This window comes from Balaenoptera ricei, chromosome 5 (assembly GCF_028023285.1).
Source record: "Balaenoptera ricei isolate mBalRic1 chromosome 5, mBalRic1.hap2, whole genome shotgun sequence".
Lineage (NCBI taxonomy): Eukaryota > Metazoa > Chordata > Mammalia > Artiodactyla > Balaenopteridae > Balaenoptera > Balaenoptera ricei.
The window spans coordinates 79,062,297-79,079,177 of NC_082643.1; the positions used below are offsets into that span (position 1 = coordinate 79,062,297).

At 40.7% G+C, this 16,881-nt stretch overlaps 2 protein-coding genes across 6 annotated transcripts in view; both read right to left on the reverse strand.

Annotated features, from left to right (window-relative positions):
- Window positions 1-1,779: 1,779 nt before the first annotated feature.
- Window positions 1,780-16,881, reverse strand: part of KLF3 (KLF transcription factor 3) — a 37,731-nt gene continuing 22,629 nt past the window's right edge. For all 5 annotated transcript variants that reach the window (XM_059923202.1, XM_059923203.1, XM_059923200.1 and 2 more), the window contains 4 exons: window positions 13,829-14,318; window positions 13,001-13,151; window positions 7,910-8,070; window positions 1,780-5,756 (listed from right to left, as the gene is read on the reverse strand). In XM_059923202.1, coding sequence (XP_059779185.1) covers window positions 5,575-5,756; window positions 7,910-8,070; window positions 13,001-13,151; window positions 13,829-14,318 — 984 coding nt within the window. In that variant the 3' untranslated portion in view covers window positions 1,780-5,574. The remainder of the gene's footprint in view (window positions 5,757-7,909; window positions 8,071-13,000; window positions 13,152-13,828; window positions 14,319-16,881) is intronic.
- Window positions 14,748-15,094, reverse strand: LOC132366546 (large ribosomal subunit protein eL39). Its single transcript, XM_059924145.1, has one exon. It carries the CDS (start codon window positions 15,032-15,034, stop codon window positions 14,879-14,881), a length of 156 nt encoding a protein of 51 aa, XP_059780128.1. The 5' UTR covers window positions 15,035-15,094; the 3' UTR covers window positions 14,748-14,878.

The window sequence follows — 16,881 nt, forward strand, 5'->3', positions numbered from 1 at the left end:
GACTTCTCAGCCTCCCTAATCATGTGAGCTGATTCCACATTAAAAACCTCTTTATATCTATATCATCTATATCTGTATCTATATAACCTATTCGTTCTGCTTCTCTGGAGAACCCTAATATACTGAGTCTTGAGAAGGAAGAAACACTGAATGTATTCAGTGTAAAAGAGAGATACAGTCTAGGAACCTGCAGATCCAGTTTCTGTCTTCTATCCTTAACCCAGACCACTCAGGACACCCACGGGGAATGCAAAACCAGGAACAGAACAAACAGAAGCGCTCAAAGCAATAAATATGTCTAAAGTTGGTCAGAACCGCCCCCCACCAAAGTAGTAAGTTTAAAGAGAATTCTAATTATGGCATGTCATTTTCACTTGGGGGTCACTCGCTATATAAACGGTCTCATTCCAGCCACCATGACTGTGATCAGCTCAGATAATAGGAAATGGTAACAGGATCAGTTTACACATCTTAAAATAAATGTACCCTTGAAGGGCAATTCATTGTTGTCTTGTACACACACACAGGTCACTCTGGTCTGTAATAGTTCAACTTAGACACCTATAGGTATGTGTTTTCACTACCATCTCAACCCATCCCTGAAAGCCACTTCTTTCCTTGAAGGCATACTAGACTTGATAACTTGCCCCCAGCAAGGCTCCTAATCCCTTCTTTGACCTGACAGCATTTAAAGTATTGGGCAATGATTATGCTTTTTGTGTGTGTGTGCTGAACATCTTAATTTGTTCAACCATTCCTCAAAGAATTTAGTTTCTCATAAAATCTATATTTGTCACCATTCTGATCACTCACTCAGGCAGAATCCAGCTTTAAGAAAGTATTTCCTTAGAAGACTGGGTCTCATTTTGAAATCAGCAAGTATCATCCCACCCATATATGAAATATAGTGGGAGAATTACAGCCAATTATTTGCACTAATCCAAGGTGATATTCCATTAGGATGTCATCGTCACATATAATACCTTTTGAGCTTGCAGTCAATGATCACAGTATAAAAGCAGAGAAGTTCCCTGGAGAAGGCTGAATTCAGCCTCCTCCCCATCCTCCCTCCCGTCCAACCTGTGAAGTTGAGTCATGTGACAAGCGCCAGTCAGACATTATTTCATGTTATGCTAAGATGAAGTCTGGCTGGAGGAAGCTGCTGAGAGACCTAAAAAGCCAGTATCTTAGCTTCAATTACATTTAGGTGGAGCAAGGGAGTAGACATTTTGTCTTAAACAAGAACTCTCAATGCCCACCAGAAACTACTTGTTCCTGTGATGCTAAGGACACAGTAGTGTCCATGGAAACGGCTTACTGAAGGCTTGAAAAATCATGTTTTTATTTACCTTATTTACCAGATTTACCTTAATTCCTGATTCCCCACTGCCCAAGCTACGAATCCTGATCTTTTATTTAAAAATTTAAAGTACTACACACAAGAAACTGAAAATTCTTTTTGGAAGCAGGTAGGGTCATAAACAATAAAATATTCCAAGAATGCACTAGGTGAATTTGTAGGTTTATGCTGGGTTGTCTACAAGTTTATGGTTTGTACTTAGAAAACTTCTTATCAGAAAACCAGGGACACAGCTTTAGGGCTGAGTTAGCTCATATAGTACATTTTCCAGTTAGATCTGTTTTTCTTTCCTTCCATTAATGATTGCCTATCAAAGGGTGATTTATTTTGAAATTTCTAAGTAAGGGCCTCTTACATGTTACTTTGCTAAGTTTTGTTCTTAGTGATCACTGCATACATAGTAATCACATGATCACATGTAATATTCTGATGGTTTTATTAACAAGTATATAATACATATATTGCATACTGTATATATGAGGACTGTACAGTACAAATTTATGTTCACAGTTTGACATGACAAAATGTCATTACTGAATTCCCATTGGACTACCGAGTAGAAACAGAGCAAGAACATTAAACATTCACATCTTTAGTAAGAAAGATTACCAAAATGTTTCAGTATTTGCAAGTATACTAATGCATGCTAAAAACCTTTACCCATTCAGTCTTATTAGCTTATAAAATATATTACACTTTATTAAAAATTTCTGCATAGTTTATACAAGTATTAAAGTACTGTAAATGTAATAATCCTGCTATACTTGCAGGTATGGTTTAAGAGATGCTAAGCAGAAAGATTATTTTGACCCTCTAACACTAAGTACATAACAGCAAAAAAAAAAAAAAAAAAGTGCTAGTATTTGTAAAACATAATATTGTTGTAGCCCTCGTTTAATGCATGTAAAATGGCTTTGTAAATGTATTATTTAAGTGAATTTGCAATCATTTAGAACTTGTTAACCTTGACCAACAAGAGAATAAAGGCCACTCTGAGCAACTTCATGTATGACGGCAATTCCTTCAAGATGACTGTATATTTTCAAACCAATCAAATTATTCTAAAACCTTAGACCTTTGAGATTGTCTTTAAAACAATCTAATCAGGAATGATGTGTAGATATACAGTATCAGCAATATAGTTTTTCAAATTCCACATTAGTGCAACACTGATAGTGCAGATGGGTGTTTAATAAAATATACACATTCATATATAGTTCCCCTGTAAATCTGTTCTAAGGCTCTTGAAACTTCTGATATTTAGCATTTCCTTAGTTGAACATAGCTATGCTGCTAACACGTTCTCAAAACCAGGCGATTTAGAATGTTAATGCCCATTTGCGATGTAGATTCACACTTTAGAACTCTAAAATATGATGGTTACAGATTTAATTTTTCTGACTTCTCCCCCAGGATGACACTTGGATAATAATGAAAGAAATTCTATAATAAACAGAATTTACACAACACTAACTCCATGTTTACAAATCATTCTCATCAATTTAAAATATTGCAATTAAAATCACCATTGATAGTAACATGGCATATCATTAAAACCACACGTTCAAGGGTACCTTATCTTGTATTGGAGGTCTTCCACAATAACAGCTAAAAATTACTAAGAGACTAAATTTCTCAACTATCATAGTAAAATACAAATATATATAAAAAAGGAAAATTTGGTTAAGAGCCAATTGGTAACTAAAGTATACAGACCAGCATGAGAACAGAGAATAGCTTCCTGGGTTGCTTTTCTTTCAGAGTTGAAATGAACTGTTAGCATAATCTAAGCAAGCTGAATAGTAATGTAATAGTCTTTGCAGGGTCTTGCTTGCTTTTCTGAAAAAAAATGTCAATATGCCATAGCATACACGTCAAATTTCATGAGAACCCACGAAGCTTTCTATCAGCTGGACTCAGACTCACAGCTAATTATTCAAAGATCAATTCTGTCCTTTCTTGCCCCTTTTCCCACCTTCAAGATGGGTTAGAACACACACAAACTGGTTATCTCCATTAAAACAAAAATGTTCTTTGCACTCCAACTTAATTCTTCGGTGTGTTGTGGAAGAACCATTTCAAGCAATAAACATTTTGGCATGAATGTGACTAAGCATCTACAATACAGACAATACCTACTTTTCCAAGAGCCATTTTTTTTAATCCCTCAATTCATGTCATAGTTGCAAAAAAAAAAAAAAAAAAAGCCTCATAAGGATGTTTTAATATTCTAAACAAATTTTGCAGTGCTTAAAAAAAAAAAAGAAAAACCAAGTGCCACAATAACAAATTACTTTGCATTTCTCAACTACATCTCCTTTCAGTTGGATCCGAGGGCTTACGAGGGGGATCTCTTAGGTGTGCAGTCCCTACAACTAACTTTTATTAACACGGCGCCATCAAAGTAAGCTCCCCACACAATTTGCAGGCCTCCAGAATCACTCATGCACTGTCTTTTAAAACAATTGAACAGTGTATTCCTCCCAGTTAAGGTTGTGTTGGATCCTGAGTTGTGGCTGGGATGAATGTTCAGGATTCCATTCTTCTCTCTGCTCCTCCATCCTTTATCGAGGGATGAAGGTGCATTTGCTCAAATGCACCCACACTACACCACCGTCACCCACTTTCTTCAAATTTAGGACCAATGGCATTTCTACACATAAATTATTTTTACTGGCATTTACACTATGGTGCTCAAAAGCCTGCTTTTGAAAAACTTCCCCTAAATAATGGTGCTATTAATCTTCAACATAAACACGAGTCATTTTCAGTTTGTTCTTCTGACAGGATACTTGATAGTGATAGGAGATTGCCAGCTCCGACAGTAAACATTTGGGAATTTGAGCTACATTTATGAATCCCTGAACTGTGGTTTTCTAGACTTTTCAGAAATCTGTCCCCCAAGAAAGGTATGTGTGCTTCACAACTATTTATATTTACAAATAGTGTCACTCAGGTCTTAAATTGAAGGAATCTACTAAAGCATTAGCAGATGCTTATTTATGATATGTGTCATGAACACAGATGACAGCCAGTTTGGCACCTTACAGCTCACACAGAAAAGTCTCCATATGAAGCCTCCGTGATTAATTTGATAGGGGAATACAATTACCACTCAACGTTTCCCTGTTTGCAGAAAAGCTGTTAAGTAGGTGGGGTAAAAGAAGGCCATTAAAGAAGACCATTCATACCCTTACCCAAAAGATTTTTTCCCATTACTGAGCAAATATTTTTGTGGCACCCCTATCAATGCTTGGTAATCCACATTAAGGACATTGTAGAAACAGAGACAGGTGCATGGAGAACCCCATCAGTATCTGGCTTTGCAGTAGGGTTCCGCACAGCTGAACGTGCATAGAGACTGAAGCTCTGAGAATGTACTGCCCAGCGGACCAAATGATGAACTGTCACCGAAAAGCCCTAGGCGAGCAGGAATGGCTGGCTTCCTCCTTCGCCCGCCTTGCTCTGCCCCTGCTGATGCCCCTTTGCTCCGACTCCACGCTAGCAAGTACAGCATGCACCCCCTCAACTGATAGACGTCATCCACCTAAATCAGCAGCTCTGGCTCACCTCCCAGTGGTGGCAAAGACCTCCTTAGTAGCTGCAGGCACAAAGGAGGGTAAAGGACGTACATTTAGATGAAGCGATAAATCCAAATTGACAAGCCAGATCTGTGAAGGACAATGGAAGAGTTGACTGTACTAGTCTGAAAGCCTGTTGCATGTCTAGCTCATCTGTGAAAGGTTCCACCCTTCTTTTTGCTGTGGAGCACCAAACTCGATCACAGAGCACAGAGGTCTGGATGCCTCTGGCAAGGACCAGCAGGCTGGATACTGTATTTCTAATACATTTACTTTGACATTCTTTTGAGGATTACATGGAGAAACAATTGGTTATGTTAGTTTACATGTTCCCTTGTTTTCATTACATTAAACGTTATCTCTAAGAAGGGTTTGCTTAGCATCCCCGGAAAAAAAAAAGAAAAAAAAAAAAAGTGTTCACATTCTTTAGGTCTGACCCGTGGTAAGGAGAGGGAGGATTAGAGAATATTTACTACTGACCATATGGAAGTTTGAATGATATAAATTCAGAGATTCAGACCAGCTGAATCAAAATTAAAATGTACATGTAAAAAGATGAGTTAGATAATGGGAGGGAGGACAGAGAGAGAGCTGGGAGAGTGGGAGCCACGCTGAGGCGGGAGATAGAGGCATTCAAACGAGCATGTGGCGTTTCCTATGGAGGGCAAGGTGGTCGGAGCGGGAGAAGCTGCGGTCACAGTCTGGACACTGGAAGGGTTTGATTCCAGTATGTTTTCGGAAATGTCTCGTGAGTTCATCAGACCGAGCAAATTTCCATGTGCATCCTTCCCATGTACATTTGTAGGGTTTTTCTCCTGCAGAAAGGTGGGGAAAAAAGAGCTTATTTTTTCTAAGAGCAAAATGATATTAATAATTAAAGACAGTAAATATTTCTGAGCTAAAGCTCTTGACAAACATTATTTCCAAGATAGGACCATACATTTGTCCCTTGAACCACTAGGCGACAAATAAGAAACACAGATTGTCTTAATATGAAATTGGCTTTCTGCCCAAAAAAGGGGGTGAGGGGGATTTTAAGAGTTCTTAAAGCATATTTATGGCACTGAAATCCACTCTGAGGGGCTATCAAATAATTTTGGTTTTGCCCTCAATGGAGGCGATGAATAAGTTTTTAATACCCGGTGATCCGTATTTGTTGACCTCCAAGTCGTAAACCTACTTAGGAGCTTAGCTACATGCAGTGCTATCCATTCAAAGAGAAGTCCAAACTGAAAGTTTGTGGGATTTTCTTATTCTTTTCAATAGTTTTCTAAAAATGTGAAGTCCCTAAGTCCCTAGCAACAAATATTTATCAGGGATTTCAACATTTTATTTTTTGTTTAGTCAAGAACAACAACGCCTAAGTATAATGCTTTAATTCAGATGTACGGAAAATATAGTAAACTCCTCCCCACCCTGTCAGAAGTCAGGTTTCTACAACCCTCTCCTGTGTGACGATAACTTACAGGTGAGAAAAAGAAGACCTTTGTGGGAAAGTCACGAGGACGGCAGTTTGAAGGCCTTTACAAATAAAAAGGCAGTTAATGGTAATTTTACATGTTTTAATCAGTAATATTGGGTAATGGCCATGACAGATTCATTCCCATTTACTATCTCTTGTTTTCTAGAAACCTTAAAGGATTGCAATTCCTTGGCATTTCAATGACATATTCAGAATTTATACTCTCTGCTTTGTTGCACAGAATATACACGTTAAGAGTTATTTTTCGTACATCTGAATTGTTACCCAAATATCCAATGTCTTTTTACTCTTAGGCTGGCCTCTGGTAACATCCACCCCTCAGGGCCCGTTCATGCCCTGAGGAGGCTTTCATGAGTCTATCTGGCACTGCCCATTGGGTGGTCCTCTAACCGCAAGGCTGTCACCCTCAGCTCTCTCCATGGCAACACAGTGAGGAAGCCAAAGAACACTGTGTCTGGCTGGATCCCCTTGGCTTCCTTTGCCTCCTTCCCAGGATGCACGCAAAACCTTCACTTCCGCTCTGCCAGACACTTCACTTCCTCTCCTCTTCCAAACCCCGGATTCTTCTCTTTGTAAATGTTCCTAACAAGAATGACTCACAAAACTCCAAATATTCTACATTCTGAGTTAAGGAAATGTACAGAGAGGGAAATTGCTATTACACTAGAAGTTCACATCCAAGAGTATGAGGTCAGCTCAGATGAGGCTTTCCATAAACATTAATCACCAATACCAACTGCAATTAATCAGGTTTGTTTAAAACATTTTTGTACGAATTCCTTAAGATGTTTTGCTACAAAATGTTCATGAGCACAGGGGACAATTTTACGTTTTCCTCACCTATTTAACAATTTTTATAAGATCTGTCTGTACGCTCTATATGCAACGCCTGGCAAACTGGAAAATATCCTACAACAAATATGGCAGGCAATCGCCTGTAAGTTCCCTCAGTTTTAGAAGACGATAATTACCCAAATTTCTTCACTTTTCTTTCCTTCGATGACTGTCTTCCATTTGAATTCCATTTCTATAAACTGCTGCATTTACTTGTTCTGTATAAAGAACTTTTTTTTCTCTTTTTGCCATCGTGAATTTGATAATGTACAACACTTATTAAGTGACAGCCTATATGAAGGCCACATCTTTGATGAAACAGGCCCATGGTTAAGGGCACTTTCCCCCTCTGTTCCCAGTGGAGGTTTCATGCCCTTCTCTCTCTCTTACTACAGAGACCACAGAACTGCAAGTGGTTGCAAGGGGCCTTGAATAGATAACCCTGAATCTACTCTATTATAAAAACAAATCATTATCGAAAACTTCATTTTTCACAACTGACAAGAGACATCTGTAGCTGACTATGGTAACTTTCAAGATGCCTGAAAAAATTTCCTTACAATAATCTCTGAAAGCTAGAACATTTGTCTTAACATTCCATGCTAGTACTTCTTAAGAAGAAAGATGAAGCGAGTCTTGTATTTCTAATACCTGTATGTGTTCTTCTGTGTGCTTTCAAGTGAGAGCTTTTAGTGTATACTTTGTTGCATCCATCATAGTCACATCTGTGTATCCGCCGCTTCCTCTGGGTGTCTGGAGATTCCACAGGTAAAGGTCTCTTCCCGGGCTGCACGATGACTGAAGGGTGATTCCTAGGAAAGCCAATGCCAAATGCAAAATGGTGAGTGAAAGGCTCTTCCTTTCCTTCAGGGTACCAAAAGCATTAACAACACTGGGCAAAAACAAACAAACAAAAAACCCAACAAAATAAACAAAAAGAAATTAGCAGATCAACCCAAGAAGCACTGCTATATTCATTCAACAAACATGGAGTGAGCACCTACCATGAGCCAGGCACTGTGCTTGGCACCGGGACACAAAGATGAATAAAAACAGGGTTCCTGCCCTGGAGGAGCTCACACTCTAGGGGGAGACAGACATGTAGATAAGTAATGACAGTAAGAAGAGTTAGGGGCTACACTAGAGGGAGGTGCAAAGTGCTAGGAGAGTCTCTTTCCCTTAATAGAAATTTGCTTTCTTGTAGAATTCTGTGGGACTAGGCTGAACGCTGTACTGTTTTCTCACATTTATTATTCTTTAGGGGAAAATGTAAGAAGTCAAACTCCTAAGTCTCAGGCAACCACGTTGTAGGATGTATCTACATTTGATCCTTTACATAACTGGCATTTAGTTTGAGTCTCTTAAAGAGGCTCAATGTACATTTGATTTTTATCTCCCCCCCCTCCCCCGCCAAAAAAAAAGTTGGCACTACTGTCTTCACAGACTCAAACCTTTACTGTCACTATTATTCCTCCTTGAGAGAGAACTTCAGGCAGTGCTAGTGGTCAGGCGAGGAAGCCCCTCACTCAGGACTCAGGACCCAGGCTCCAGGTGCAGCACCGGCTCCCTCACTAGCTGCCCGCCATCCTCCCTACCTTCCCGGCTCCTCACCCAGACTCCCCTTCCTGCACCTGCACACCTTTCCAGGGGGGAGGGGGGACTGAAATCAAATCAGGTTACACAGCATTACTGTGAACTTTCTCTCTTCCAGAAAGGAAGTTGGTGGAGAGAAATGGCAGGTGGGAAGAGCTAGGAAAAATCTGTAGTTTTTTCAGGCTTCCCCTGCTGATTGATGGAATTAACAAGTTCTACTCCATCCATTTGCTCTCCTAATAACTAATTACTTGATACATTACAAGCTTACATATCAACAGTTGGCCTCTAACTGCAATGAAAGACTTCTTTGTCTTTTAAATTTGAATCTAAATTTCTTAAAATATTCCAAATAACATGTGAATGTTTTATACAAGAGTGTATGGGGGAAAAAAGATTGGTGAAAAGAATTTGATGAGGGTAAACAATCTTGTGAGATAAAGAATAATAAAATTTAGACATAAAAATCAAGAGAGTCACTGAATGAAACGTGTTTTTTATCTTGGTAAAAATGTAAATACATGTCCCTTATCAACAACTTTTTCAAGCACCCAAAGAAGTGACTAGGAAGAGAATAAAAAGGTGCATCTTATCTTGAGTGACTTCACTAATTTCTCACTTACGATTAGCAAAAAAAACTGTCTGTTTTGAGTATCACTTTACCTTCCTACCCTGATGCTTAGAGGGATGATATGAAAGAATAAAGTTTAGATACATGGAAAAGTGAACATGAACTAGTGGTGGGGGGGGGGACAAGAACTTCAATTATATAAATGTACAAACAAATAGCAGAGAAAATGGAGAACTGAGAGAGTTTTTATAAAGCTCGATTATTAAGACCCTTTAATAAAAAGAAAACAGTTTATCAGTTTATTTTAAACTTTCAACTTTCACGCCATTGACTGAAAATTTTCATCTTCATTAAGAGAACTTCAGGAAGTAAAATGCTGAGGGGAAAAAAAAATGAACAGTTAAATATATCTCATTTGCCTCTGGGACCCTGGGAGAGAATCCCAGATAACATTAGAAGTCTCTCCCAGTTATTCGATTTTATGGTTTGGGATTCTAATGGTTTCTGGGCAGTAGTTATGACTGCTGTTTCAGTTGCTCATTTTGTGAAAATGCTACCCTAAAAAAAGGAACCGTAAAAGGCTGGGCGCTCCAGCTCTGCCCTGATAGTCCCTATAACCCTCGGCAAGGTATTCATGCTCTCTGTGCCTCAGTTTCTTCTTTGTAAAAAAGGGGATGATAATAATGCGATCTCAGAAGGCTGTTGTGAGTAATGCACACAAAACACTTAAGAACAACACCTGTTCCAGATGCAAATCTGCGAAACAGTAGCTGTTACTATTTCAAGGTGCAGAAACCCATTAGCAAGCTTTGCCCCTACAGTTGTTTAATTTCATGAGGAGTTTTTTTGGGATGTCCTAACACCAGATCAGGAAATCTCTACTCCACCCAACATCTCCCTTGGAAGGCAGCATCACTCTGCGAGGGGTCAGCAGTCTATCTCTAAAGAGCCGGGTATTGGTACAGGCTGAGGTTCAGGATCTTGGGATCTCACTCACTCTTCTGGGTCTCCTCACTGCTCATTTTTAAGGAGGTTGTTTGGGATCATCATAACCCAGAAGTTAGAATACCTAGTAAATATCAGAGACCTGGTCATTCTTTTGAGTTAAGCTGATCCCTCTTACGTTTGCTACAGTTTCATGTACACAACTCAGTGGGGAAATCTGATCCTCAAACTTTTTGTTCTAAATAAATTTTCACACATGTAAATAACAAAAGAAATCTGATACACATTTTGAGTGCCTTTAAAAATAATCCTAAAGCTATAACTTTATGATCAAACAAGTAGATTTCAAAGCTGTATTTTAAAGTCCACCCCTGTAAAGGAAGGGTTTCTTAAGGCAAATATTATTGGGGCTGCCTCATGGACATGGTACCAGGTGCTTGGTTTCCAGTGATTCTTTCCTGGCTAGCTGGTTTCCTATGTGGGCTGCTACTGGGCACACTCCAAGACATTACTTAATCACATCTGCGAGAGAATTACTTGAAGGGTACATGTCCCAGTTGTGGCTAATCGGTTCAATTTTCTGAGAGGCAAAATGCATTCTTAGGTCAGCATTAGACTAAGCACATTATTCATTAATCATTAAAAGCCACTGAGCTTGAGATCATCCAAAGAACGTTACTTAAAATAAGCAAGAAAAGAGAAAAGGTGTTTTCTTTCCAGCAGCATTCAGAGCACAGAATATTGCCTTCAAATATTCTTCCGTAACGTGTTACACTGTAATTTATAATAACCTAGACTTTGGAATAACCCCCTTTCAGTCAACGGATCCCTCGCTATGCGGGCAGTTGGCTTTATAGCATCTTTTTCATCATCTGTGCAGGAACAATTACAGGTACAAGCCATGTTGCCAGTTACCTCAACAAAGACATCTGACATCCTAAAAAAAGGGTAATTCAGCCTACAAGATGTGTCCATTTCGGTTAGTCTATTTTTCCTTTCCCTTAGTGCAGCAGCAGATGCAATCAGCTAGATATGGCCTAAAAATAGCAAGAAGACCACTCATCTGGAAGCCGGAGATCAGCCCAGGCCCCCTCTGCTGTTAACGGTGTGATTACAGGCAAGTTATTTATGTCTTGGCTCATCAGTTGTTTGCTCTGACTCCCACCTGCTTGTTTTCGGAGAATGAAATAACTCCTTTGAAAACACTTGGAAAAGTTCCTTTCTGGGGGTAAGGAGGCACTACGCAATTGTGAAGGGCAATAATGTACAAGACCATCAGACAGTCTGCCTGCTGACGTGGCTGCGGAAGAAGATTCATTCTCTTCTTCATCTATCAAGGAGTAGATGACAACCCCCCGCCCACCCTCCCCAAAGAAAAAAACGGACGGATTTGATGCAAATGACAATTGATATATGAGCTATTATGAAGGCACCTACTTGGGGTTGAATGTGGATACAACCAGAATATATGTTAAGTTCCAGAAAATAGCTGTTCTAAAACCAGAGGATTCATATTCTGCTACAGAATTCATTACGTAAGGGAGAAGAGTGCAGTAGATAAAGCAGAAAGGTGGGCAGAAATGCTGGAGAAAAGGTTATATGGGGAGGAAGGTGATAGAAGGGAGCCTGAGGAGACAATAACTCTTGTACTTCCTTTGTACTAGGAAGCCGGCCATTAAATCCAGTGTTGTAAGGACCATAACAGAAGAAAAATAATTACAACCAATAATGAATATAAAGAGGAAGCCGGGGCAATGAGATTAAGTGACTATGCCAAGGTCATACATATGGTGGAGAGCAGAGCTGGGATCCAAGATGTTGGATCCGAAGGCCACATTTGTACCTACTGCAGACACAGCCTCCAGTGTAATCCCTGGTAGAAGTCAAGGGCATCTATAGTGGCAAATCCCAGTAATGATGTTATTTAGACTGTGTGTGACACCATCACATGAGAGCAAGTTAAACCACCGTTCAGGTGCCTGGATGCTGACCAGTAGTGTAAACTTCCTACTGGATGGCGGTTCTAAAGCAGACCGAACATTCTAGGGCAGTCACAATTAGAAAGACCGGAGACTAAACAGTTCTTTCAACGCCGAGCTTCTCTGAGCAACATGGTCAGCTTTCTGTTGCCACGGGCCTGGTTTTGCAGTATCTTTCTTGGATTTGTAGTTGGCCCGGAAAATTCTGACTAAAGCCATTCCCCACCACAGAAACACTATACTTTATGAGAACTGACAATGGGAAGGACGATATGTGATCCCATGAAGCATTTCCAGGATCCAACCTTAAGTGGAATATCTAGAACACCAAATTCAATCCATGTTGGGCTAAAGATGATGGGAGAACTAGATACACATAGTCTGGAAGGACGGAAAAAAACAAGATAAAAATGATTTCTGGGGTAAAGTGGCAAAATCATGTGTGACCAATTCACTGAGAACGTGACGTAACGCGTGTAACAGAGCACATAGTTTTTGGAGAGATTCTCCCATTTGGCCCAGGGCCTGCCCCGAACGACAAGGCAGTCCCGGCTGGCAATCCACACCACATCCTGAGCGGGAAGCTCCAGCTTCCATTCCAGTTCCGAGATGCACGCCGCTACGTAAATGCCAGGCAGACCTCAATATACTTACTCTTGTAACAGTGCTTGCGGGGGGGACACTGAGTTCATTAAAGGGGGTGACATTTCTTCAGGATAATAATCTGTCCTCTGTGGTTCGATCCCAGGTTCTATTTTAATTTTTTTCTGTAATAGAGGCTTCTCATATGATTCAATTACAGGGACTACAAAATAAAAATAGAAAAGTTACTCTATGTACCATTTACCGATTTCAGCCTTTAAAAGCTTATTGCACAGCTTCTAGCTACCACACTGATGTGTCTCTATTTGCCTTTGGCAAAATGACAGCAGAAATGAATCGGTGGGCGTTTCTTGTTCCTCCTAACGGTTACTTTGTCAGCAAGCACCGTAAGGAGGAAGCTGGACTTTTAAGACATCAGCCCCCAAAGGATTTCTTCCTTATGACGTTTGGTTATCTCCTTGTTACCCCAGCCTTCTGCCTCTGACCAGTCAGTAAACAAGGTGGCTTTTAATAGCCATTAGTTATCACATGGCCTAAAGGTATTTCTTAAATGCCTTTTTGCACCTAGAACCATGCTGGTATTCAATTAAGCAAAACATAAGGTCAAGATTCTTATTATCCCCAGGTTGACAAGTATATAGTGAAACTAATCATTTCATGGCATTTAACAGACAGCCTGATTCTTGGGAGATGTTCCAGTGTCAACACTTAAAAAAAGCAAATGCCTTACGCAGACTCTAAGTCGAATATTTCCTCTGCAGAGTTCAACAGCTCTTGGCCCCTTGCTTCCTTTGCCCCCTCACCCAGACTATCTGGTGAAGACCCGTTAAGTCCGGACTAAGCGGGGCGGCAGCAGTGTGGGCGGGTGGCGGAATTTACCTTGCATGCTACTACTGGAATTCTCCATCTCGTCCGACAAGGAGACCATGAGCGGCTGCTGGAGGTGGCTGGTGTACATGAAGGGGACGGGCTGCACGACGACAGGCTGGATGACGGGCAGGATACCGGGGCTCCGGATGCCGTGGCGGGAGAGGGCCGCGGCCATCACAGGCGGCATGGACAGCGGCACGCTGAAGGGCTGCACGCCGGGCGGCGGCGGCGGCGAGTACTTCTTCCCGGGTGGGCTGGACGAGGGCAGGCTCAGCCCCGGCGAGGCCCTCCGGTGCAAGGACTGGAACTTCAGGGAGGAGGGCGAGTTCCCGGCAGAGGGCGGCGAGCTCCGCTTGTTCACGGTGAGGTCCACCGGCTCCATCTGCATCCCGTGCGACAGGCCTTCTGGGGTCTGGAAGAACTTATCGGATAACGGTGTGGAGTAGATGACGCCATACTTGTTGGGCTTCATCGACTCCATGTAACTGGACGGGTATGACTATTGGAAAAGAAAGACGGAAACGTGTCAACAGCCAAGTAAGCGTGTTTGCTTGAAACACGAATTAAGATGAAAATATACAACAAGTCACCTTCAATCACATGGACTTTAATAAGTGGTTTGGGTTGAGATACATGCTTGACCCTAAAACAATGCTATGAGAGAGCTGGTCTAATAAACGTAAGTACTAAAGTTAATGTGGTAACCGTGTCACACGAAAAATCTCAAATTTAACTCTACGATTATGGCCATGTCCAATGTTAAGGCTGAGGATGATAGCTGGAAAAATTCTAAAATAGGTTATGAAACAGAAGGCTTATGGGCCTTTATCATTAGGAGTTGGCATTGAGGTTCACCAAGAATCAGCCTAGCCAACTAACCTTGTTGATTTTCTTTTTTTTTTTTTTTTTTTTTTAAAGGTTCACATGTTTATTACTGAGCTACACAGTGAGCAGTGGTGAGGAAAGATCAAGAAAAGAGGAGAGAGCATCAAACACAGGCAGCTGTCCCAGACACTAGTGATGTTCTGATTATGTGTGCCACTTCATATGTGAGGCTCCTTATAGACCCAGCTTGGTTCTTCTCCAATGTCTTCTCTTAGAGTTGTACCTGATTTTATTACCAGTTTTCATTCGAATCCACTGGGGAATGGGACGATTCTGCTTTTGTTTCTTGGCCAGGAATCGTTTGATCCTGAAAGTCTTGTGAGAAGACATGACGAGGAGCAAATCCAACCGCACATAGGATGGCGGACAAGAGAAAAAGAGCCCTTGTTGATTTTCTGATGGGGTTTCTTACTTGGCAGGAAATACTCTCCCTGGCTTTAGTGCCCTCCAGCTCAGCAGAAAGACACTGAACGTTTCTCATACGCTGTGTATAACAGGGACAAGCGGAGCTGCATGGTAGTGCCTTAGGATGGTCTTCAGCCACTGACACATCCATGCTACGAGTCCTGGCCTTAGCACTAAAAGTCCTACATCCTAGGAAACGCCTCAATCTCAGGCACACCAGGATGGCCAGTCACCCTACAAACCTATACATGGAAGGCCACCCACACAAGGGTGATTATGTTCTTGGCTCCAACTTGTGCGATAGACTTAATTCACAGTCTGAATGAAACTGTAGAAGATGACTTAATCTCCAAATTTGTGGATGACACAGAACTGTAAAAACGAGCTAATGTAACAGGACTTAAATAAAGACACGTGATGCTGGAAGGGCCCTGCACACAAGCCAAGGCCCTGCCTTCTCTCCTTTCCACCTTGCTACCCCCCTCATCAAAAGAGGCTGCAGGACAACCTAACAAGATACTGGAGGAGACACCAATGGTTTTCCTCCCAAATCTAAGATCTCTTCCACAACTGACCTAATTTATCTTCAAGTACATTTCTCTCTTATAATATCAAGGTAAACCTAACTCTCATTTACCAGCTTTAAATATAAATCAATCATAATTGCACACTATGGGTACTGTCCTTGGCCATGGAATTCACTAAAATTACTTCTATTCCTTAACTAAAATTAAAAAACAGAAAACTTTGTTGTAGAATGCTTTAAAAAAAAATTAAACTCAACATAAGTCATTTTCTTTACTTGTAGGCATTTTAGGGAAACTGAAATTTTTAGTGGTAACATGTCAAGTCTGCCTGCAGAAAATTACTTGTATTTGAATGTTTTACAGTAAAAGTGAAAAGTAACATACTGTGCCTCTCTTCCAGCTCTAAAATCCGAAGTGTTTGTGATTCTGAGGCAACACTAGCTCATGATGCAACTGAGAAAACCCACCAATGGGGCCTTATAATGAAACAGCTTAAATGCACTATTAATTTCTGAGCCTCCCCAGCCCCGCCAATGGCCACTAATGTGAGTTATAAATAACTGTGGAATAGCAGTGTTTTTGACTGGGATTACCACTGAGATCACACCTTTTTCCTCTCTGGGCCTCACTGGGTAAATCTCCACCTGACTATGCATCAGAATCAGCTGTGCTGCTTTAAAATTCCAGATGCCTGATTCCTTCTCTGGGCCAACTGAGCATCAGAGTATTGGAAAGTAAGGGGACAGGCAAGTACCTACCTTAATCTGGTTTTGATGTCAGTTTCTCATTGTTAAGATGCACTTTGTTCTTTTGTCCTTTCTTTCTTTACCTATATCCTCATTCGTAATCTACATAACCCCACGGAACAGTGATTCCTGCAGTCTGGTGTACATCTCTCTGATAGACACAGAGCTTTAGAATAGTTATGTATTTATTTAAGTGCATTAAGAAAAAACTATGTTTCTCAGTAGTAGTGATAAAAAGTTCCCTTTTAAAATAACTTTTACAGTAGTGATACAAAGTTCCCTTTTAAAATAACTTTATTATGTTAAAAAGCAATTCTATCTCTAGGGCACGAAAAATTACTAAATAAATATTAGGAGTGCAGGAGCCATGAGGATATGGCAAAATCTGTCAAGGTGGCATTGGATACCCACCTTCCAGGAGGTTGTGAGGTTAAGATTAAAATTGGACTCAATGAGATACCTATGTGATGAACTTAACACACACTGTGGTCCTGGGAGT

What these genes read in the sequence shown, in the direction of transcription:
- LOC132366546 (XM_059924145.1), bottom strand. Translation starts at nt 15,034, where the DNA reads ATGTCTTCTCACAAGACTTTCAGGATCAAACGATTCCTGGCCAAGAAA.